Source organism: Lissotriton vulgaris, chromosome 12 (assembly GCF_964263255.1).
Source record: "Lissotriton vulgaris chromosome 12, aLisVul1.2, whole genome shotgun sequence".
NCBI lineage: Eukaryota > Metazoa > Chordata > Amphibia > Caudata > Salamandridae > Lissotriton > Lissotriton vulgaris.
This window is the reverse complement of record NC_141700.1, coordinates 529,212,005-529,236,685: the sequence shown is the minus strand read 5'-3', so window position 1 is coordinate 529,236,685 and position 24,681 is coordinate 529,212,005. Positions and strand designations below refer to the sequence as shown.

At 43.2% G+C, this 24,681-nt stretch overlaps 1 protein-coding gene across 6 annotated transcripts in view; it reads left to right on the top strand.

Annotated features, from left to right (window-relative positions):
• The window catches only part of LRRC71 (leucine rich repeat containing 71), a 669,208-nt gene that overhangs the window by 185,111 nt on the left and 459,416 nt on the right, over nt 1-24,681 (top strand). For 4 of the 6 annotated variants that reach the window (XM_086945316.1, XM_086945315.1, XM_086945317.1 and 1 more), the window contains exon 3: nt 18,069-18,203. In XM_086945316.1, coding sequence (XP_086801442.1) covers nt 18,069-18,203 — 135 coding nt within the window. Of the gene's footprint in view, nt 1-148; nt 194-18,068; nt 18,204-24,681 lie in introns of all 6 variants that reach the window. The other 2 variants (XM_086945313.1, XM_086945314.1) reach the window with 1 other exon arrangement.

The following is a 24,681-nucleotide window of genomic DNA, read 5'->3' as shown; positions in this document are numbered from 1 at the left end:
AAATATAGATCTTGCTAGTAAATGGTTTGAAACATCTGCTTTAATGTTTTACTCCAAAATAGTGTATCCTTATAGTATTGAGTGGATAATACTTAAGATTCAGTTTTAAAATGTATACAAACCTATGTTCAATTATGTTTTTCTATAGCTTTAGCTACTGTTCCACAAGATAAGACAAGACCACAGACAGCTGGTAAGAGTTAGAAAGGAAAGGTAGAACATTAGTTTTGTGTTCTCATCATAAATCTAGTAACAGGTCTTGCATTCTAATTTAGAATGGCATTGAATTGCATAACCTGGACCACTAACATATTTTCTTCTATGCGGCCAATGTTTTAATACTTCTTTTCTGTGTGCTTCAATCAGGGAAATACATTGTTGTCCAATTTTCCTAATTGCCATGTGAGTCGTGCACTACATCTGACATTCTGATTGTTGAAACAACAATTACCTAATTACATTTCTCATGGTATGTTTTAGGAAATATATGGAAATTAGAATGTATAGGTGTTAGTGGTGCACCCTTGTTCGGTTCTATGTTACACTTTTTTCAAATCTCTTTGTGTATTTTCCATTGAACCCACGAGTAATACATGTGAATGCGCTCCATCTTTTCTGTGTTTCTTCTGTTAGCATATTTGTATTGGCACTTCTGTTTTGCTTCGCTGTCTTATTTTTACGTTCCTTCTTGCATTGATGAGATCTAGCCGTAGACCACCCAGAGAAGTATAGCCTCCTGCTAAGAATAAATAAAGTTACCTAATATTAGCGAAACAAGTTCCAGTTACACCAGAAATTTTGAAAGCTATAAGGAACAAATTATAAAAGTATTTTCTGTAATACATTAATAAAATGTGATCAGTATAATTAAAACGTCTTATTTACTTGTGAGGATAAAGCAGTTGTGTCCAGCAGCGAAATTCTGTTTTTCCTAGTTTGTCTAAGTTAACACAGAAATCCGATGCTTCCTGAAAAGGAGCAGAGAGGCTTGAGCTGCTCAGCCACAAGAACAAGATAATATGAATCTCAAATTCATGATTGCCTCCCATTTGTCATTGGAGGTCAGCTTGAGCCCTAGATACAGGAGCAGGCAAGGGATTCATGTTTGGTCCCCAGGTACAGGAGCAAGCAAGGGATTCGTGCTTGGGCCCTAGTTACAGGAGCAAGCAAGGGATTCATGTGCGGGCCATAGGTACAGGAGCAAGCAAGGGATTCGTGTGTGGGCCATAGGCACAGGAGCAAGCAAGGGATGCATGCTTGGGCCCTAGTTACAGGAGCAAGCAAGGGATGTATGTGTGGGCCATAGGTACAGGAGCAAGCAAGGGATTCGTGCTTGGGCCCTAGTTACAGGAGCAAGCAAGGGATTCATGTGTGGGCCATAGGTACAGGAGCAAGCAAGGGATTTGTGTTTGGCCATAGGCACAGGAGCAAGCAAGGGATGCGTGCTTGGGCCCTAGTTACAGGAGCAAGCAAGGGATGTATGTGTGGGCCATAGGTACAGGAGCAGGCAAGGGATTCGTGTTTGGACCCTAGGTACAGGAGCAAGCAAGGGATTCGTGCTTGGGCCCTAGTTACAGGAGCAAGCAAGGGATTCATGTGCGGGCCATAGGTACAGGAGCAAGCAAGGGATTCGTGTGTGGGCCATAGGCACAGGAACAAGCAAGGGATGCGTGCTTGGGCCCTAGTTACAGGAGCAAGAAAGGGATGTATGTGTGGGCCATAGGTACAGGAGCAGGCAAGGGATTCGTGTTTGGACCCTAGGTACAGGAGCAAGCAAGGGATTCGTGTTTGGGTCCCAGGTACAAGAGCAAGCAAGGGATTAGTGCTTGAGCCCTAGTTACAGGAGCAGGCAAGGGATTCATGTTTGGGCCCCAGGTACAGGAGCAAGCAAGGGATTCGTGTTTGGGCCATAGGTACAGGAGCAAGCAAGGGATTCGTGTTTGGGCCCCAGGTACAGGAGCAAGCAAGGGATTCGTGTTTGGGTCCCAGGTACAGGAGCAAGCAAGGGATTCGTGCTTGAGCCCTAGTTACAGGAGCAGGCAAGGGATTCATGTTTGGGCCCCAGGTACAGGAGCAAGCAAGGGATTCGTGTTTGGGCCATAGGTACAGGAGCAGGCAAGGGATTCGTGTTTCGGCCATAGGTACAGAAGCAGGCAAGGGATTCGTGTTTGGACCCTAGGTACAGGAGCAAGCAAGGGATTCGTGTTTGGACCCTAGGTACAGGAGCAAGCAAGGGATTCGTGTGTGGGCCATAGGTACAGGAGCAAGCAAGGGGTTCGTGCTTGAGCCCCAGGTACAGGAACAATCAAGGGATTTGTGTTTGGGCCCCAGTTACAGGAGCAAGCAAGGGATTAGTGTTTGGGCCCCAGTCAGAGGAGCAAGCAAGGTATTCATGTTTGGGCCCCAGTCAGAGGAGCAAGCAAGGTATTCGTGTTTAGGCCCCAGGTACAGGAGCAAGCAAGGGATTCATGTTTGGGCAATAGGTACTGGAGCAAGCAAGGGATTCGTGTTTGGGCCCTAGGTAATGGAGCATGCAAGGGATTCGTGTTTGGGCCCAGGTACTGGTGCATGCAAGGGATTCGTGTTTGGGCCCTAGGTACAGGAGCAACCAAGGGTTTGTGTTCAGGCCCCAGGTACAGGAGCAAGCAGGGGATTCATGTTTGGGCCCTAGGTACAGGAGCAAGCAAGGGATTCGTGTTTAGGCCCAACGTACAGGAGCAAGCAGGGGATTCATGTTTGGGCCATAGGTACAGGAGCAAGCAAGGGATTCGTGCGTGGGCCATAGGTACAGGAGCAAGCAAGGGCTTTGTGTGTGGGCCATAGGTACAGGAGCAAGCAAGGGGTTCGTGTTTGGGCCCCAGGTACAGGAACAATCAAGGGATTTGTGCTTGGGCCCCAGTTAAAGGAGCAAGCAAGGGATTCGTGTTTGGGCCCCAGTCAGATGAGCAAGTAAGGTATTCATGTTTGGGCCCCAGTCAGAGGAGCAAGCAAGGTATTCGTGTTTAGGCCCCAGGTACAGGAGCAAGCAAGGGATTCATGTTTGGGCAATAGGGACTGGAGCAAGCAAGGGATTCGTGTTTGGGCCCTAGTTAATGGAGCATGCAAGGGATTTGTGTTTGGGCCCAGGTACTGGTGCATGCAAGGGATTCGTGTTTGGGACCTAGTTACAGGAGCAAGCAAGGGATTCGTGTTTGGGCCCTAGGTACAGGAGCAACCAAGCGTTTGTGTTCAGGCCCCAGGTACAGGAGCAAGCAGGGGATTCATGTTTGGGCCCTAGGTACAGGAGCAAGCAAGGGATTCGTGTTTAGGCCCAACGTACAGGAGCAAGCAAGGGATTCGTGTGTGGGCCATAGGTACAGGAGCAAGCAAGGGGTTCGTGCTTGAGCCCCAGGTACAGGAACAATCAAGGGATTTGTGCTTGGGCCCCAGTTAAAGGAGCAGCAAGGGATTCGTGTTTGGGCCCCAGTCAGATGAGCAAGTAAGGTATTCATGTTTGGGCCCCAGTCAGAGGAGCAAGCAAGGTATTCGTGTTTAGGCCCCAGGTACAGGAGCAAGCAAGGGATTCATGTTTGGGCAATAGGTACTGGAGCAAGCAAGGGATTCGTGTTTGGGCCCTAGTTAATGGAGCATGCAAGGGATTCGTGTTTGGGCCCAGGTACTGGTGCATGCAAGGGATTCGTGTTTGGGACCTAGTTACAGGAGCAAGCAAGGGATTCGTGTTTGGGCCCTAGGTACAGGAGCAACCAAGGGTTTGTGTTCAGGCCCCAGGTACAGGAGCAAGCAGGGGATTCATGTTTGGGCCCTAGGTACAGGAGCAAGCAAGGGATTCGTGTTTAGGCCCAACGTACAGGAGCAAGCAGGGGATTCATGTTTGGGCCCCAGTCAGAGGAGCTAGCAAGGTATTCGTGATTAGGCCCCAGGTACAGGAGCAAGTAAGGGAATCGTGTTTGAGCCCCAGGTACAGAAACAAGCAAGGGATTCGTGTTTGGACCCTAGGTACAGGAGCAAGCAAGGGATTCGTGTTTGAGCCCCAGGTATAGGAGCATGCAAGGGATTCATGCTTGAGCCTTAGTTACAGGAGCAGGCAAGGGATTCATGTTTGGGCCCCAGGTACAGGAGCAAGCAAGGGATTCGTGTTAGGGCCATAGGTACAGGAGCAGGCAAGGGATTCGTGTTTGGACCCTAGGTACAGGAGCAAGCAAGGAATTTGTGTTTGGGTCCCAGGTACAAGAGCAAGCAAGGGATTCGTGCTTGAGCCCTAGTTACAGGAGCAGGCACGGGATTCATGTTTGGGCCCCAGGTACAGGAGCAAGCAAGGGATTCGTGTTTGGGCCATAGGTACAGGAGCAAGCAAGGGATTCGTGTTTGGGCCCCAGGTACAGGAGCAAGCAAGGGATTCGTGTTTGGGTCCCAGGAACAGGAGCAAGCAAGGGATTCGTGCTTGAGCCCTAGTTACAGGAGCAGGCAAGGGATTCATGTTTGGGCCCCAGGTACAGGAGCAAGCAAGGGATTCGTGTTTGGGCCATAGGTACAGGAGCAGGCAAGGGATTCGTGTTTCGGCCATAGGTACAGGAGCAGGCAAGGGATTCGTGTTTGGACCCTAGGTACAGGAGCAAGGAAGGGATTCGTGTTTGGGCCCCAGGTACAGGAGCAGGCAAGGGATTCGTGTTTGGACCCTAGGTACAGGAGCAAGCAAGGGATTCGTGTGTGGGCCATAGGTACAGGAGCAAGCAAGGGGTTCGTGCTTGAGCCCCAGGTACAGGAACAATCAAGGGATTTGTGTTTGGGCCCCAGTTACAGGAGCAAGCAAGGGATTAGTGTTTGGGCCCCAGTCAGAGGAGCAAGCAAGGTATTCATGTTTGGGCCCCAGTCAGAGGAGCAAGCAAGGTATTCGTGTTTAGGCCCCAGGTACAGGAGCAAGCAAGGGATTCATGTTTGGGCAATAGGTACTGGAGCAAGCAAGGGATTCTTGTTTGGGCCCTAGGTAATGGAGCATGCAAGGGATTCGTGTTTGGGCCCAGGTACTGGTGCATGCAAGGGATTCGTGTTTGGGCCCTAGTTACAGGAGCAAGCAAGGGATTCGTGTTTGGGCCCTAGGTACAGGAGCAACCAAGGGTTTGTGTTCTGGCCCCAGGTACAGGAGCAAGCAGGGGATTCATGTTTGGGCCCTAGGTACAGGAGCAAGCAAGGGATTCGTGTTTAGGCCCAACGTACAGGAGCAAGCAGGGGATTCATGTTTGGGCCATAGGTACAGGAGCAAGCAAGGGATTCGTGCGTGGGCCATAGGTACAGGAGCAAGCAAGGGCTTTGTGTGTGGGCCATAGGTACAGGAGCAAGCAAGGGGTTCGTGTTTGGGCCCCAGGTACAGGAACAATCAAGGGATTTGTGCTTGGGCCCCAGTTAGAGGAGCAAGCAAGGGATTCGTGTTTGGGCCCCAGTCAGAGGAGCAAGTAAGGTATTCATGTTTGGGCCCCAGTCAGAGGAGCAAGCAAGGTATTCGTGTTTAGGCCCCAGGTACAGGAGCAAGCAAGGGATTCATGTTTGGGCAATAGGTACTGGAGCAAGCAAGGGATTTGTGTTTGGGCCCTAGTTAATGGAGCATGCAAGGGATTCGTGTTTGGGCCCAGGTACTGGTGCATGCAAGGGATTCGTGTTTGGGCACTAGGTACAGGAGCAACCAAGGGTTTGTGTTCAGGCCCCAGGTACAGGAGCAACCAAGCGTTTGTGTTCAGGCCCCAGGTACAGGAGCAGGCAGGGGATTCATGTTTGGGCCCTAGGTACAGGAGCAAGCAAGGGATTCGTGTTTAGGCCCAACGTACAGGAGCAAGCAGGGGATTCATGTTTGGGCCCCAGTCAGAGGAGCTAGCAAGGTATTCGTGATTAGGCCCCAGGTACAGGAGCAAGTAAGGGAATCGTGTTTGAGCCCCAGGTACAGAAACAAGCAAGGGATTTGTGTTTGGACATCTCGGGTCGGTCTTTGAAGAGCTGCTAGACATTCCTAACAGGAGTTTCTGAACTACTTGCGACCATTATGTTCACTTCCTCAGATCCAATGTTGTATTTGTTTGAAATTTCTTATTGTGACACATTATTCATCTCCATAATGCTCCAAGCCAATAAGAAATTTCAAACAAATACAACATTGGATTTGTAATGATGAGAATTACAAGTTAATGAAGATTTCATTAAAAAAATTCACAAGTGAAACAGTCATTTGGGGCCAGATGTAGGTGGCCATTTACCGACCGGTAACGGCCGATTTCGGCCGTTACCGACCGGTAAATGGGTTTTTGGGATGTTAGGGCCACATGCATCAAGCGATTTTGGAGTCGCAAACGGTGCGAATCGCAAAATTCGGCCGTTTGCGATTCCAAAATCACTTTTTGGGATGCATGAAACAATTTTTTAGAAATCGCAATTTTTTGCGATTTCTAAAAATGCGATTGCATTTAAGGAATCGCATTTTTGCGATTCCTTAAATGCAATGCATGAATGTTTAAAAAAATGCGAATTCGCAAATAGGGGGAGCAAATTAACACGAGGGTGAACCTTGTGTTAATTTGCGAAATCTTTCAAATATGCTCAAAAAAGCATTTTTGAAAGTGTCATGTTACACACATGTCCTTTGGACATGTGTGTGTGAAACTTGCACTTAAAATAACATTTCAAGGGTGCAGGGGGGTGTCCTTTGGACCCCCCGCAGCACCCTTGAAATGCATTAACAAATTGCGATTCGCAAAATGAAAATCGCAAAATGTTAATGCCTTCCCATTGATTCCTATGGGCCTTTTGGCCCATAGGAATCAATGGGAAGGTTTTCCTTAATTACGATTTGCTAAATGTGAATCGCAATTAAGGAAAATTAAGATTTCGCAAAAATATTTGCGATTTAATCATGCATTGCCGTTTGCGATTTCTAAATTGCGATTCCTTAATTTTTGCAATTTAGGAATCGCAAACGGGTGCAATGATGCATGTGCCCCTTGGGGTCCAATTTTACCGAATCTGTAAATTTACTGAATCAGTAAATTTACCGATTCGGTAAAATACCGAATCAGTATTTTTACCGATTCGGTAACTTCTAGATGTAGGTGGGACTCTTCTGAGTCCCAAAGGCCTTTCAGATTCGGTATTTTACCACCCAATCCAATTGGGTGGAAAAATACCGAATCCAGGTGTGCATGCACATGTGTGCAGGCACACCTATGCCATGTGACAGACAGACATGCCCTTAGGGCATGTCTGTGTGCCACATGGCACACATGCCTGTATTTGGGGTGCTAGAGGGTGTCAAAGTGACACCCCCTGCACCCTTACTGGAATCGGTATTTACCGAATTGGTAAATACCGATTCCGTAATGCCCATTGATTCCTATGGGCTTCAATGCCCATAGGAATCAATGGGCATTACCGAATCGGTATTTACAGAATCGGTAAATACCGAATCTTAACGATTCAGTATTTACCAATTCTGTAATACCTACATACCCCCCTCTATTTTACCACTTCTTAAATACCGAATCAGTAAAATTCGGTATTTAAGAAGTGGTAAAATAAAATTACCTACATCTAGGCCTAAGAGTGTTGTAATTATTTAATAACCTTCTAGGAGGAAAATAAGGAGCGTATATGCAGGAGGATGCAACCAATAATATTGGAAGCACAATCTTATATTGAATACTAGATGGACCGTGAGGGTGGAAACGTCACCCCTAGAGCACCCCGAAAGAGGACTACATTTATATACTTTAAAGCGGAACTCAGGTGGTGCACCAGCTATAACTTAAGTCACTTCCTCAGAGCACCATTCTATTATGGCTTGTAGTTAGTTTGTTCCATTACTGAAGGTTACATTGAACCTAAATCAAGTCCTTTGAGTTTCCAGTTAAATACACTCTGGAGGTCATGACCTTTCCAGTCCACAATGTGCAATTGCCTCCTTTGTATTGATATCTCCAGGAAACAACGGTTTCACCAAAGGTTCAACCCCCTGTGTGCAGGTATTGGTTTTCCTGAGTTTGGTATTATCTATGTAGTAGAGTGAGAGAAGCTGTTGAGGACTGTGCTTCCACATCTCTGCTGGTTCAATTACGCTCACTGTCAAGTTGTTTGTTTGCCAAATGAATAGCCTGGACGATGGTGAAATACACGCCTGTTTAAGAGTAAAGGGGAGGTCCAAGTTTGTTATTGTTCAGTCCATACTCCTGATGCTCGAGAGGGCAGTTATAGGCAAAGGAACAGTTTTTTTCTCAAGCCTTTTAACACCTTCCGAGCGTCGAACGTTCAGCGCCCAGTGCTGAACGTTCGAATAACGGTAGTGCTCGTGACCACCGTTGGCCGACGGCAGCACTTAAAGGGTTAAAAAAAAACACAAGCAATCAGGCTCTACTCCTAGACGTGGTGTTTTAGAATTGCACAGAGTGACACGCTGGCATGATCCCAGGATAATACCTCCATCTTTACCTGATCGAAGGCTCACGGGGTGATAAAACGGGCCATCTACAAGCTCAGAATCCTATTGGGCATGTGGTAGGAGGATTGTTTTTGTAGCTATATTGGACATTGTCTTGCTAGGTCTTGTGATCAAAACATACGATTATGAAATTGATACTTACACCCACACGAAGCAAGTGGAGTGGTTTCAGTGCTGGCTTTATGTGGTCATTTCTCTTCTTAATCATGCCCAGTATGGTCCTGAAGTCACTGATGTCTCTTAAAGAATGTATTTAGGAGCCCAGTGTAAATGGTGTTAGAGTAATCTAGTTGCTCCATACCCCAGGTTCACATTCCCGCCACCTAGTTTACATATCAGAGGACCAAAGGAGAATATGTATGAGTAGAGAAGGCTACATGTTAATGTCCCGGACCACAGCATTGAGATGCGGCAAGGAGAGCTTTTTGTCAAATATAACAGCCTAATTCCTTCCTTTCAGTAAGGTTGTGAAATGCTGTGAAGCTTCTTGAAGGGTTCAGAAAAGGTTGCCAAGCATCAGAATATGAGTCAGACCCATTAAAAAAAGAGTAAGGTATGTTGCAATGTTGTCTTTTAGTGACATTGGAGTGGATTTGGCAGCAACATCAAACATTGGAAATTCACCAGCTACAACTGTAGAAGCTGAGCCAGCTGGGGAACATAGATGTTGAATAGCAATTAGGATGCAGACAATATATGTGGCACTTCTCAAGACGAGGGTGATGACATTCCTAATGTTCCAAAACAGGACAAATGACTGCATTTGATGACATATTATAAAATCCATTTCAGGGCATTAGATACCATTCCAGTCCGTGAGGTTTGTTGTAAAGTTGCCTTGGTCCACATTGTCATAGGGTGCTGAGAGATTGAAAATTATTTGAGCTAAATTCTTATTTTCATGAAGAACAACAAAAGTTTTTCTCAAGTAAGGGCTAGGGCAGTTTTGTGGTCAACCGCGATATGGTTAGAATTGGTTACCTCTACCTCTGTAGTCGTCCTACAACTTGCATCTCAGCCCGGCACCAGCCCCTGTACCTCCAAGCCCACTGTGCTGGGCAGTTTGATGTATCCATTTGACTGTGGGTATACAGCCTAGACTATTGTAAAATCTTAATCCAGACCACACATCTATAGTGATCCATGCAAACAGAACTTAACAGAGCATGGTAGAATTGCACATTTTCTGTTTTCTTTTTTTGAAGCTGTGCAAAAACAACCTAATATAATTTTTTTTTAAAGGTGGTGGTTTGGAATTCAGTTCTGTACACCCAGGACAAGTAATGTGAACCCGACAATGAAAACGGGGCATTTTATAGCTGTATCGGCCTCTTCGAAATCATATCCCCCATGTCATCGTTGGAGTTATGCTTATGCTACCCATACCATTGTGTTCTACAACACTGGCTTTGGTGCCTGTCATCCATTTGTGACCTCAGCAATAACAAAAAGTCCGCTCTTTCAGCCATTCAAATGGTCATATTCTCTAAACATATTGAGGAGATAAACACAGATTTTGTGGTTTTGTGGGGCGGTGATTTTAACTGCAAACTATGTCCCCTCTCGAAACATACAGCATGCAGCTTAGTAGGTGGGGATACTGATGAGGGTTGTCATTTCCATCATAGCCCATGTGGGGATATTTTTAATTTTTTATTGTCAAAATATTCTCTTTTCTTAGCCATTAACCTTCTTGAAGTGGAAGGCCACGATTTAGTATCCTATGTTGGCAAAGGCAGAGGCACTTTAATTGATTTTATTGCACTGTCTGACTATTTTAATACACAGTCTGTAACTTTTTTTATATATCAAAATTCCTTTAGCGATCATTACCCCTTAATTCTGGAGTTTGAGAACCAATTGGATGACTCATCCACCCCTGAAAGGTCATCGCCATTGACCCATGATAAAAATAAAGGGGTTGATGCGGAAGTGGTGTACATTAGATCCTGACCTGGTTTTAAACCATATTATAGAAACCAACCTAAACCAGGTTTTCACTTGCCTGGAGGATAGCCTAAACCCTCAAGCTAAATAAATATTTCATTTGAAGCTATATTAGAAACAATAAGGGTGGCATTGACCAAGAAACAAAGAGAAGGTCCCCAGGGAAATAAAAGGTGGTTTGATAGTCAATGCACAGGCTCACATAATAATTTAATTAAGACTCTAAAAGTCAGACCCCGAAATGTCCTTGAGGTAAAAAAGGCTCGATCTGACTACAGGCAGGTAATAGAAAAATGTAAGAAAGAAATCAGGCATGACGCCTGGGAGCAACTCCATGTGGCATGTAGGAGCAAGAACTCTAAACTTTTCTGGCTCACAGTAAACCAGGACTATTTTAGTGGCACCAGTAATGGAAGCTTAGATGCTACAATCATGCCTGATACCTGGGTAAAACATTTTTCTGGCCTTTATAAAATCGGCAGTGATCCTCATTTTAGAACTGATATCCAATTTGTGGCGTCAACCCTTGTTCCACCATCAATAGAGGAAGTCGATAGGGCCTTATCTCAAACTGTAAAGAATAAGGCATCGGGCCCTGACGGTGTCCCCGCTGATTTGTTTATGGCCAATATGTCATTGTGGCTCCCCTTGTTAACAAATATTTTTAAATGTTATTCAGCCTAGGGTCCCCCTGAATCATGCAGAGTAGTGACTATAGTCCCCATTTTCAAAAAGGGTGATAGGTCGGACCCCAATTGTTATAGGCCAATATCTCTGATCGATTGCACCTGCAAGATCATGGGCCGTGTAATACTGGAAAGACTGCAGGACTGGGTGTCAGGAGTGGACTAGGAACCGTTGAGCAGTGCCTCAATCTGCACCTAGTCATAGGCAAATACACCTTAGCCAGGCCTGGATCTTTATATCTCGGATTCATGGACATGACGTCTGAATTTACTGGGCGCAGAGAGGCAGGCTCTGGGAGAAAATGTTGACCATGGGTATTGATCCGCCCATCATGCACTTCCTGGCAGCCATGCATCAGGGAGTGATGGGGAGAGTACGATACGGGTCAGGTGGCGTACTCACCTAGAGAGCTATATTAAGAAGGGGAACGTGGATGCCCGCTGGTAGGTCGCAGGTCATTACCAGCGCTATTATATGTGGATGACTGATTATTGATGTCGAGAACTGGGGTGGGCCTGCAGTGGCTTTTAAAGAGTTTTGACAGTTTTATGATTGATCTTGGCCTAAAAGCAAATGTAGCAAAGTCACAGATTATGGTGGTGGGAAAATCCCCCAAAACCTTAAAGCCATGCCATATAACAAATGAAAAATGTACTTATGTTTCGACTTTTTCATATTTAGGGATCTTGTTCAATCAGAGAAGTTCATGGGGACATCTAGTTGAGGCCAAGATCAGGGGCTTCACCAAAAATGTAGAGGCCATTTTTAGATTCACAAAAAATTAAGCTCCAGACCCACCAAAGCAATCATCGACATCTATAAGGCCTGTACCTGTGCTGTTACTCTGTATGACGCTGGGGTTTGGGGCTCATGTAACATCAAGGGCCTACAGAGGGAATCACTGAAAGAATATTGACGGACAAAATATCGACCTACAGAAAAATCGACGCTGGAATACCGAAGGCAAGAATATCAACATCCTATGTACACCATGGTAAGTACAAAAATATTGAGAAAAAAAATATCGATGTTAAAAATATCATAATTAAAAATATCGGGTTTTTTTGTAATAAAAAAAGTGTAAAATAAAGTAAATAATACTTATAAACCAAATAAACTTAGTTAAAAATATGTAATAATGTTTAAAATTAATTAATAATACATATACAATAATATAACATTAATTAAACATATACATAAAATACATAATATATACTTACTTAATAATAAGTTTTAATAATTATTTTAATAACTCATAAATTATAACAACATATATAGATTACAAATACATGTAAACATAAAACAATAACATAAATTAAAAGTAAATAATTATATTTAATACAGTAAATTTTTTAAAATATACTTTTCATATTTTTAAAATTATTATACTACATTATCAAACAAATAATAATAATATTAAATAGCTAAATTAATAAAAGTACTATTCAAAGTCCAAAAAACCTACAGTAATAATAACATTGGATGCTACAGTAGGGAAAGCGTTGGATAGCGTAAGGGTAAAATTTACTATTCCAACTCCAGAGGGGGCAACAGTAGAGAAAGCTTTGGATAGCGTAGGGGTAAAAATTACTATTCCAACTCCAGAGGGTGCAACAGTAAGGAAAGCGTTGGATAGCGTAGGGGTAAAAATTACTATTCCAACTCCAAAGGGTGCTACAGTAGGGAAAGCGTTGGATAGCGTAGAGGTAAAAATTACTATTCCACCTCCAGAGGGGGCAACGGTCGAGAAAGCGTTGGATAGTGTAGGGGTAAAAATTACTATTCCAACTCCAGAGGGTGTAACAGAAGGGAAAGCGTTGGATAGCGTGGAGGTAAAAATGACTATTCCAACTCCAGAAGGTGTAACAGTAGGGAAAGCGTTGGATAGCGTAGGGGTAAAAAATACTATTCCAACTCCAGAGGGTGTAACAGTAGGGATAGCGTTGGATAGCGTAGGGGTAAAAATTACTATTCCAACTCCAAAGAGTGCTACAGTAGAGAAAGCGTTGGATAGTGTAGAGGTAAAAATTACTATTCCAACGCCAGAGGGGGCAACAGTAGGGAAAGCCTTGGATAGCGTAGGAGTAAAAATTACTATTCCAACTCCAGAGGGTGCAACAATAGGGAAAGCGTTGGATAGTGTAGGGGTAAAAATTACCATTCCAACTCCTGAGGGTGCAACAGTAGGGAAATCATTGGATAGCATAGGGCTAAAAATTACTATTCCATCGAGGGTGCTACAGTAGGGAAAGCTTTGGATAGCGTACAGGTAAAAATTACTATTCCAACTCCAGGGAGTAAAACAGTAAGGAAAAAGTTGGATCGCGTAGAATTTAAATATAACATACTTATAAATAATTTTTATATTTCAAATAATGAATAATTACATTTTTAAATAAATCTACATAATTTACAAACAATTAATAATTATTAAAAGCAATTACAATTGAATAATTAATTAACAATAAATTAACAATAAATACCAATAAATATTAATCAATAAATATGAGTCACCAAATAATAAATATTAGGCAATAATATATTTTTCATGACAAAAATATATTCAGTATTTAAAATTAATTCACAATTAAAAATTATTATACAATAAAAAAAGTTATACCAAATAATACTTTTTATGAAACATTGATTACCAATTAATTAAAAATAATTTCCAATTAATACAAATTTATTACCAATTAAAAATATGAATTGCCAATGAACACAATTATTTACCAATTAAAAAATTAATTACCAATCAAAAAAATTAATTACCAATTACAAAATTAATTAACAATTAAAAATATTAATTAACAATTAAAAACATTACTTAACAATTAAAAACATTAATTATCAATTAAAATAATTAATTGCCAATTAATATTTAATTATAAATACAATAATTATCCATACCAATAAATAAATATAAATCATTAATTAATTACAATTAAATTACTTCCCACCCAATTCCTCTATAAACCCACAACCTGCTACATAAATAAAAATAAAAATTAATTTAAATTAATTTATAATTCCTAAAAATTAATAATTAATTTAGTATATTTAAGTTACTTCCCACCCTATTCCCCTATAAACCCCAACCCGCCTCGGTACTAAAATATAAAATTTACTTAAAAATAACATTATTAATATATAAAAATGGTACACATATAATTTAAAACAATTAAAATACTTAACAAAAGCATATTACACATACATATTAAAATACATAACAATAATACAAATATCGATATTAATAACTTCGAAATTAATTACATCGATATATATGCTATCGATATTACTAACTTCGATATTACTTACATCGATATAAAAAAAATCGATATTACTTACCTTAGGGTCGATATTATGTCCAACGATATTCTTGACCTCGATATTCTATACCTTCGATATTTCCAACTCGATATTTTTGTAGGTCGATATAAAAAACTCGATATTTAGACTGTGCACCCTATAGAGGGCAAAGAACACATTTATGAAACAACTCCTGACAGTTCCAACAAGCACAGCTGCCACCATTTGCCACAGTGAATTGGGTGTGATCCCATTGTCATTCCGCATACAATTGGCCCCCTTAATGCTATGGCTTAGCATTTGGGCAAAAGAAGAAGCAGCTCTAAATTGTGCCATTGTTTTAGATTGTTTAAAACTGGATCACTTCGGGAAAATTCCTTGGATTTCATATATTAGTGATTTTCTGGAGAAACTGGGACTTCCAGACTGCTTTGAAAGCCCTAGTAATATAGCCAAAATACCGAGGACTAAGTAAAAAAAGAAATCTTATCTCATCTGTACTTAGTCAGAGATAATCTGGAGAGGGGAAAAAAATGGTTGTTGACCATTCATTACTGGTTTGTAAACCAGGTATGGCCCCATATCTCTCTTTTTATTTTAATCACACCAAAATGTTTTATTTGATAAGATTTAGGATGGATACCTCCCACCTATTGGTGTCATATCCACGCGATGCATATTGTGGCGTCAACCTGGAATTGTGCCCATGCGACTCAAAGTCAGTCCAGTGTACTTTGCATTTTATGTTTTTTTGCACTCTTTATAAAGAACTAAGACGTACTTTCTTGAAATCACTTTTACAATTTTTAAACATTCGTAAGTGTCAGGCCGCGTTAAATCATCTTCAACTGTTAAATGACAAATGTATTTGTTTAATGGTGGACAAGTATATTTCCACGGCTGTCCGGCTACGGAATGTTTACGGAAAATGATAATTATGTATATGGATTATATCGTTTAGATCATTATGCTCATTTATGGGGTTTTTTTGCGTGGAAATATAACATGACATTGTCTTACATATAATGTGAACTATTTGCAACTACCATTTTCATGGACTCATGATTATCTGTTGGTATTTTATCTTATCATGAATTGTTTGCTAATGTATTTTATTTTATGACGTTTTCTTTTATGGCTGGTTTTCAGCCGAATAAAGACTTTTGATGATGATGGTCATATTCACTGACCCTGCAAGGGTCTGTGAACTAATTGTCCAGATGCACAATTGGTTAACACTTACAAGGCGGCCAGCACACTATGAAATGCAAATGTCTCAAAACCAATTAACTAATCAGATTTGAACCAAACCTTGAAAAGCAGTTTTCTTAGTAATGTTTGAGATTTAGCCACGTTTGGTGTAATTTAGTACTTTTTGGTGAAGCAGAGAACAAATATTCCCATAGGAGCTTGAATAGGAAATGCAACTTTTGTTACTTGTTGGACATGTCCTTCTCTACATGGTCATCCTCAAACGTTTCGCCTTCACCACTTGTGTTTTCTGAAGTTCAATTTTATTGGCATTAGGACTTTGTACACCTCACCAGTGCTAAAGTGCTTGCGCTTTTTCCTTTAAACATGGTAAAATTGGCTTAGACCTAATTTGCACATTTAGTTTACTTGTAAGTCCCTAGTAAAGTTGTTATACATGTTACCATGGCCTGTAAATTAAATGCTAGAGGAGGACCTGCAGTACGAGTGTACCACCACTTAAGTAGCCAGTTAAAACATGTCTCAGGCCTGCCATTGCAGCCTATGTGTGGTTTTAAATGTCAAATTCAACCTTGCAAAATAAAGTTTTTGCCAGACCTAAGCCTTCCTTTTTAATACACATAAGTCCCCACCATGGTGGGCAGTGAACAGCCATAGGGCAGGGTTCCATATATTTAAAAAGCTAACCCTGTACTTTCAAGTACTGCATGTCCTAGCAGTGAAAAACTCCCAATATTCGTTTTTCACTTATGTGAGTCCTATCTTTGCCATAGGATAACATAGAGTTGCCTTATACATTTCATAAGTAATAACATTTGTTTGGTAACAGGTAGAAATATCATGGTTGCTCTCTAGAGAATTGTAATTTAAAAACTTCTTTTATGGTAAAATCTGATTTTAAGTCACAATTCTGAAAATGCCACTTTTAAAAAGTTTACATTATCTTGTCCTACCCATTTGTTGCCTGCAGCCTGTATCTGGGGTCACATGACTAGGTGTAGTTGACATTTATGTATTCGTTCCAGACAGTAACAAAAAAGAGGACTAGGTTTTGGTAGGATGAGAGGGACGCAGCTATGCAGAGCCCCACTTACCATTCATAAGCGCTGCCCAGCACTCACAAAGGAGTTCACACTAGCTTTTTGTCACCCCAGACATCCAGGAACCAGGGCAAGGAGGAAGGATATTCTAGAACCATCTGTGGGTGGGGGGACTCCTGAAGTCTCTTTCACTTCACAACTGGTACCAAGTATAAAAATTGAATCCTCTGACTCGCTCTTCTGTACTCTCCTGGACCTGTGGATACTACAGTAGAAGGACTGCCCTGCTGCCTGAGGCCATTGTGTCTGATAAAGAAGACTGGACCCTTTCCTTCATCCCAGGCTACCTGAACAGATTCTAAGGGTCAGCTGACAGACATTCTGTTCAGAGCTACAAGCAAATAACAAGCTTCAGAGGCCTCCCTGCAACTGCACAGCTTACCAGCTGCAACTGGACCTGCCTGGACCTGCATGAGTCCTGATAGCCTCTGTGAGAGAGCATCCCTGATCTCCAAGAGGCACCTCACCAGGTCCTGGGCCCTTTAGTTGGCATCAGAGTGCATACCTCTGAACACAAGGGAGAAATGTGAACAGAACTGATCAATTGAGATCTTGTCACCCACCAATGCAGAAATCTGGTGAACCTGACTCTTCGCACTACCTACAACAACCTTGAGCGGCAACCAGCATCTCAAGATTTGCACTTCTCACTACAGCACGATAGACCACGGTGACTGCCAACTGAGAGCATGAGCATTGACCGTCTGAACGCCCTACAAGATCTTCGTGATAAAGCAATGACCATTCATTACACCAAATCTGATTTTTGTGGTACAGAGGCGACCATCTGCGATGCGCTCCCTGCTCCTCCCGGTATCCCCCACCACGAACTAGAGCCTTTGAGGAGGAAACTTTTTCAGCAGGACCAACCTAGTCCCGGTATCTGTCCCACGCCCCATCACAGTTTGCTTGAACTTGTGACTTCTCACCCAGTCTGCCACGAACAGATAACCGCAAGTAGCACTTTGTGCTTCTAGTTGCTATACTTACCTAAATCTTTGAAATTGCATATCTTTGGTTCTATTAATTGGATTTTTGTTATTTTGATATCAAATAAGTTACTGGGTTTTACTCTGTTTTTCTGTGTTTTCCCTTTATTACAGTTGCTGCATAAATACTTTACACATCACCTCTAAGTTAAGCCTGACTGCTTTTGTGCCAAGCTACGATAAGGTTGAGCAAAGGTTAATTTACTCACTTATGTTGTTCACCCTTATTGTGGTTTTGTGTGAGCAGGGTTCACCTCCCCTCAACCAAAAAAAAACTGTTTCCTACACTGACTTTTCTGTTATGATGGTAAAGTTCATGTGAACCTTACTTTGTGTTTTAACTTTTTTCAGATGATTATCTGTGCACTGGAAACTTTGAACTAGATTTTATTGAACTTTGTAACCGTGTTGGATATACTGAAATTCCAAAAGTCATAACCAGAGAACGCACACTTCCGGCACCAAACCTAGAGAAAGGAGGACGTGGTAAGAGAACTATGGCAAACTTTTGGGGCCCTTAACAAAACGTATCCAAAGCAAGGCCAATATTGTACTCTGTAGAACGAAATGGAGGAATGTTAAATTTAACCCCTTCCATGCTCATGACGAACACCAGCCGTCATGCACTACGGTGCTCGTGTGCTGATGACGGCTGGGGTTCGTCACGGCCCGCCCCTGTTCGTGCTGTTGACAGCACACCAGGGGAATCGCGGCCGCATCGAAGGGGTTAAGGTGAAGTTTAGCAAGAGAAACAAAAACAAATATGTTTTGATTGAGGCTTCCTAGCACCCATCATATTGACGTGGGAATTGATATGTATCTGAAAAAACTGAGCCTTTTCAAAGTAAATACAGAAAGTAATTTATTGGGATAAAAAGCAGGAAATAACATAAAATATGGAAGCGGTGATGGTCCCAGAAGACAGCTTACCAAATTCCTCAGCGTGCCCCCAATTTTATAGCACTTTTATTCAAATTGCTGAATTTGTTTATGTGACATCTTGTATGCTGTTTTAGGAAATATCTGCTTTAGTTCTGCAGAACATGTGCTTGCTATCTGTGTGCCCTCATTTCACCTATTCCTACTCAAAGACCTGCCCACACATGGACAATAAAATAAAATGTATTGGGCCCGATTCACAAACATATTGCTGGGACTTACCCTTGGCTTATTGCTAAATTCCAGAATAAACATATAGTTGTCCCGTTATGCAGAGAGCAGCAACAATCTCATTCCCCCACCATTCTTATTGCTAATGTTTTATTTTCAAACATGCCTTCCCTAAGCATGGACAGTAGCTCTCACCTCCAATTTTAGATGGGGTTTCAGCTCTGAACCTTTCAACCTAGGACGGCGAAGACAACTGTTTCAGCATTGGCCAGATATAGCAGTCAGTGAATGTCCCTGGTGTATCAGTTTCACTCATGGCACAAATATTATTTTTATAGTATTTTTTTAAACAGTTTTCTAGGCAACCTGGTCCTTCCAAGCATTTACATTTTTTACTCCCACCCGTGATTTGGAAGTTATTGTTTGTATTAGAGAACAAATTACCTGTTCTTTTTCTTTTCTAATGTTTTCTCTCTTATAGAGCTAACGTTTTTCATCTACTTTATGGTTTCAGTCTCCTACACCTTCCAATTGATGTTTAAAAAAAACATTGGTCGGAGCCTTTCCGGGCCTCCTCTTGGTTTAATTTCCAACCGCCGCAATGCTGGCCGTCAGAAATTAAACCGGACGGTCATTACGGCTGGCTTCCGATGGTCTCAAGGAGCCCGTCGGCCAGTCAGTTGCCGGGCCGTAATCCCAAAGGGCAGCCTTTCTACTCAGTCTCCGGCAGGCTTTCCGACATGGAAAACCTGTGGAGAGCGAGTATGGCGGCCCCTAGCAGGGCTGCCTTGCCTCTGCAGCCTCTGGTTGGGGGCCGAGGGGGCAACTATGGTGCCCCCCTTGTTCGTCCCTGCACCTTGTGGCAGGCATCCTGAGGTGTCTGCAAAGCGGTGCGGGGTGCACACAGACTCCCATTCCTCTATGGGAGCTTCTGTTACTGCCGGTTTACGGCCGTTACACAAGCTCCCATAGGGCAATTGGAGTATGCGACCAAATAGTGTTCGGTCGTATCGTAAGTAAACGGTCTGGCCCGCTGACCAAGGTCGGTCGATCCCATTTCCACATTGGGCGGTCGTAATCACCCCATAAATGTTGTCTTGAGCAGCAGCGGCTCCTCCGCAATGGCGGAGAAGCATCGCTTACTGGCTCAGAACCAGCAGCTGTAATATAAAACAACATTTTATTATTGTTTTACATTCAGCTGCTGGCTGAGCCAGCGTGTGTAGGGAGGGGCCGGGCCATGGCAGTTGGGGCTCAGTAATGTGCACTGCTAAGTGCGCATGTCTGTTTGACCAGCCATCTTAGACCACTCTAACAGACACTAACAGACATGCGCAGTTAGGTTTCTCCAACTCAGCTATATTGAACAGTCAGATTGGAGAAACAACACAGACTCCCTGTGCCTGAGTGAGCGTTAAACCAGCCCACTCAGGCCAATCACTGCACTGCTCTCATGCTTGGTAATAGCATGGGAGCAGCGTGGGGATTCAATGGGGAGTCTCTGATGCTGTCCCAGGGACTACTGGGAGCAAGAAGTAGAAGAGTACTAAGACGTGATGTGGCTGTCAGTATCAGGTAAGTTTTATTATATATTATTAAACTCCACCCCCACGCCCCCTTCCCCTGCCTTGATACTTTTAATTTCTGTTGGCCACCACTGGTCTTGAGGTAGGCATTTCAAAATTATAAATTTTGGAAAGTAAGGTGCATGTTATAAATAAGTGTTTCCAGCATGGCTTCATGGGTGGAGATGTCAATTCTTGATACATTTATTAGAGATCCCCATGAGAAAGGTCTAGGACAGCAGAAAGGTTTTTTTGCATTACATTAAAAGGTCACCACGTCCATCACATGCTCCCATAGAGACATGGACAGCACAGTGCACACAGCGCTCTATGGTTAACCTGGGTGGTAAAAAATAATTATGTATGTATTAATGTGACAGAAACATTTCTTTCCTGTGTGTCACAATTGTCAAAGCTGATTCCTGGATTCCATTGCATGAAAGATGATTCATTCCTCTAAGGCAGTCTTCTGGGAGAAGAACAAGGTACTTTGGGCACAGAATGGAAAGCCCAGAGAAGCCTTTCTCTAGGATAATAAATAATACTGTTTCTTTCTCAGGAGCTGTCAATCAATCAATCATGGGCCTGTTAAGTGCAGCTACTCACCCGAAAGGGTCTCGAGGCACAAATGCTAATCTTAAACACTGGATAGTTCCGCCCATGTGTGGGGATCCCAGAGTACTTCTTTACAATATACCTTAAGTGTAGATGTTCACCTTTCTTCAGTAAGGCCCGGAGAGACCCTGAAGACAGTATTGTTTTGCAGCCTATAAGAGGGCTTATGTTGACCAATTACTTCAGATTGCATTTGAAAAAGTGTAATATATATTTTAAAAAATAGGAAAATTAACCCGAATTGCGTTATTTGACTATCTAAATCCCTTTCACAAATCCTTTTTTTAATGGAAAAAGAAGAAGGAGAGGACAATGAAGCCCTGTGGGCTGCAACTGTGCATATATGCAAAGAGAGACTGAGCATTTATGGGCTTACAGTCCACTAGTATCCCATCATGCTCAGCAGGTGACAGTTGCCTCTTTATCCTCAAAAATCTCACATAAGATTTTTTTACAACTACTTTTCTTGACAGACTTCATCGGTTGAACAATGTTTCTCTCATTTTCAGACAGAATTTGTTTTCCTTTGTCAAATACAATGTGATCTTTATTTGATAAGTGTGCTGCCTATGGGAAAAAACAAGATCAAGTCACACCAACATGACGTTTGTATCATCTTCCTTCCTGAGCGTCATGTTCCTGACAGATGTCGACACTGCAAGACTTTTCCCAGACGTACCCTGAGGGACAGGTAAAAGATTTGCTTCCATGGGACAGAAGAGCGGCGCAGGCAGACCATATGCAGCCTGAAGGTGGGACATCATAAGGGACAGTACTCTATCTAGGCTCTTCCACCTTTCTCTGAGGACTCCAGACAAGAGAGATCCAAAAAGAGAGACCACCAACAAAAACTATGTCTTTTCAAATTGACATCGAGGACAAGGTACAATGTCTACATGCTTGTCTTCGAGACTAGGGTCAATATCGAATAAGAGGCGATGTTCGATGTCAAGACATAGAAGGTCGACGTCAAAGGACACCACAAGGTAGAGAGGCTGTTGAGGTTCAGCATCGAGAAGTCTGTAAACATTAAGACATAAGAGAAAATCAACGTTGAGAAATCTGTCTATGTTGAGACTCTCCACAACTGTGGAAAGAATCTGAAAATCAAGACGTTTACCATCCACTGATGATTGAATACTCCAGGGCTTATTCTCGTCCATCTTATTTCCTGTCTCCTCTACACTTGCTTCCCACATCCGCCAGTGCCTCTCCCACAGACTTCACCTCTTCCACAACCCCAGACATCTGTGGAACCACCTCTTCCAACGAGGCCTCATGCTTCTCCTCGAAGATCAAAATCTCCTTATTTCAGATCTTGTCAAGTCAAGAGCACGATCATATTCGAGACATCGCCATTGGTCTTGACATTCCTCTTCTCAATGAACTTCTCCTCACACGCAGCACTACCATCATGCGTCCAGGTTGTTTATGTGTTTAGGAAAAAACTGTTGTCTTGTGTTGATCAGTTCTTTGTTTGACCATAAATTCATTTTGGTCTTGTATGTAATTGATTACCAACATGATTTCTGTTGTTTATACTAACTGATCCCTCAAAGCAAAGCAGTCCCTCAAATGGTGGTGCAAACCAAAGAATCTACCTTCAAGGGATGCCCTTTCATAAGGATATTCCCTCTCAGACAGTAGTAATAGATACCTCTCTATTAGTTGGGGAGCACATATGGATTACCTCAAATCCAGGAATCCTGGTCTCAGAGAGAAATGACTTACCCCATCAATCTTCTATGTCAAGCGTGCCACTCCCCCGCTGCTACTCTTCTAGGTCAAGCATGTCACTTCCCTGCTGATACTCCTGTTGGCTTAGAGGCACTGTGACGCTGACACAGTCCTCAAGCCCTTCATCTTGAATCTGCTGTGCATTGAAGTTTTCCTGCCGCTTTTGGTGCATCCTGCATTTTTTGTTTTTGTGTAAAGTGTGTGAGCTTTTGTAATTACTTATTTTTTTGTTTTTTTTCCCCTGAATTGTCATTCTGTTTTTATTTTGCCTGCATTTTTGTTCCTGCGTCTATGTACACAACGTTTCCCGCTCCCTGCCCTTCCACCTCCTGGCCAGTCCCTCCCACCTCCCAAAACTACATATGGAGAATGCTGCGCCACTCCAGTGAGTTGCCATTGACCTCCTAGGTCAAGCACACCACTCCTCCGCTGATGCTCCTGTTGGCTTAGAGGCACTGTGACTGACACAGTCCTCGAGCCCTTCACCCCGAACCTGCTGTGCGAGCGACAGTTTCCTGCCTCTTTTGGTGCATTTTGCATTTGTTGTGTTTTTGTAAAGTGTGCCAGCTTTTATATTTGCTTATTTTATTGTTTATTTTCCCTCAAATGTTCCTTCTGTGTTTAATTTGCCGCATTTTTCTTCCTGCCATCAGTCTTCCCACCTTTTCCCTCTCCCTGCCCTCCTGCCTCCTGGCCAGCCCCACCCCTCCCTCTCAGGAATACATATGGTGGCCCGCTGTGTGGCTGCACGATCAGCGCACCAAAGGCAAGCCCGTCTGTGCCTGTCCATGCCTGGACCGCACCCAGCACAGCAACACTGCTGATGACCACCTCAACAACCACTACTACTGCACTTCCCCACGCACCACCAGAGGGCATTCTGCTGCCGGCACTGACGCTTTCCTTGCAACATTGAATCTGACAACAAGAGGGTCACCGCAAACACGACCGCACCCACTACGTCGAATGAGACCACCTCGGACTACCTCCAGTGCATCTTACTCATTGCACTCCGAAGATGCACTATAGAGATTTGGTAAATAATCTCATCCACTTCACTTGGACGTCATCTCTCTCACTGAGACCTGGTTGAACCCTGCCTACGCTACAGACATTGCCAAAGCTTCCCCTGAAGATACAAAATCAAACACCGGGACCGAACCAACAAACACGGAGGTGGAATTGCCATCATCTACAAGGACCGCATCCGATGCACGACCTCCTCAGACGACCCAACCCCCATCATGGAACATCTGAACTTGCAACTCCAAACAGACGGGACAAGCACCATCAGAGGCACCCTCACCTACAGATCACCAGAACCACGCCCCAGCTTCTGCAATGCCATCCCGGACCCCATCTCCCGGATCACCATTGACTCCAAGCACTACATCTTCCTATGGGATCTCAACTTCCACCTTGACGACCCTAGCGTCACCACCAAAACCGAACTCCTGGAGAGCATGAAAAACATTGGCCTCCAACAACTGGTCACCAACCCTACCCATATTACAGGACATACACTCAACCCCATCTTCTCTTCTAGTGGCAGAGTCAAGTACAGCCAAGTGACACATCTCACCTGCATCAACCACTACAGCTTTGATTTCACCATCTCAAGACCCACCAACACCAGGTCCACATGCAGAGACTGGAAAAAGATATCAGAAGACCAGTGTTACAACATGCTCTGCTCAAAGCTCCCAGACTCAACACCGACCCACAACAAGCAGCAAAAATGTTCTCCTGTTAGATCACAGAATGTGGCACCAAATTGGCCCAACAAAGACAGCCAACACCAAAGGACCAACCAAAAAAGCCAGCTGGCTCACTGAGGAACTGAAAGTCACCAGGGGCATTAGCCGGCAACTAGAAAGGAAGCGGCGCATCAGCAAAAAAATGGAAGTCTGCATGACCTTCAATACAGCACTCAAACA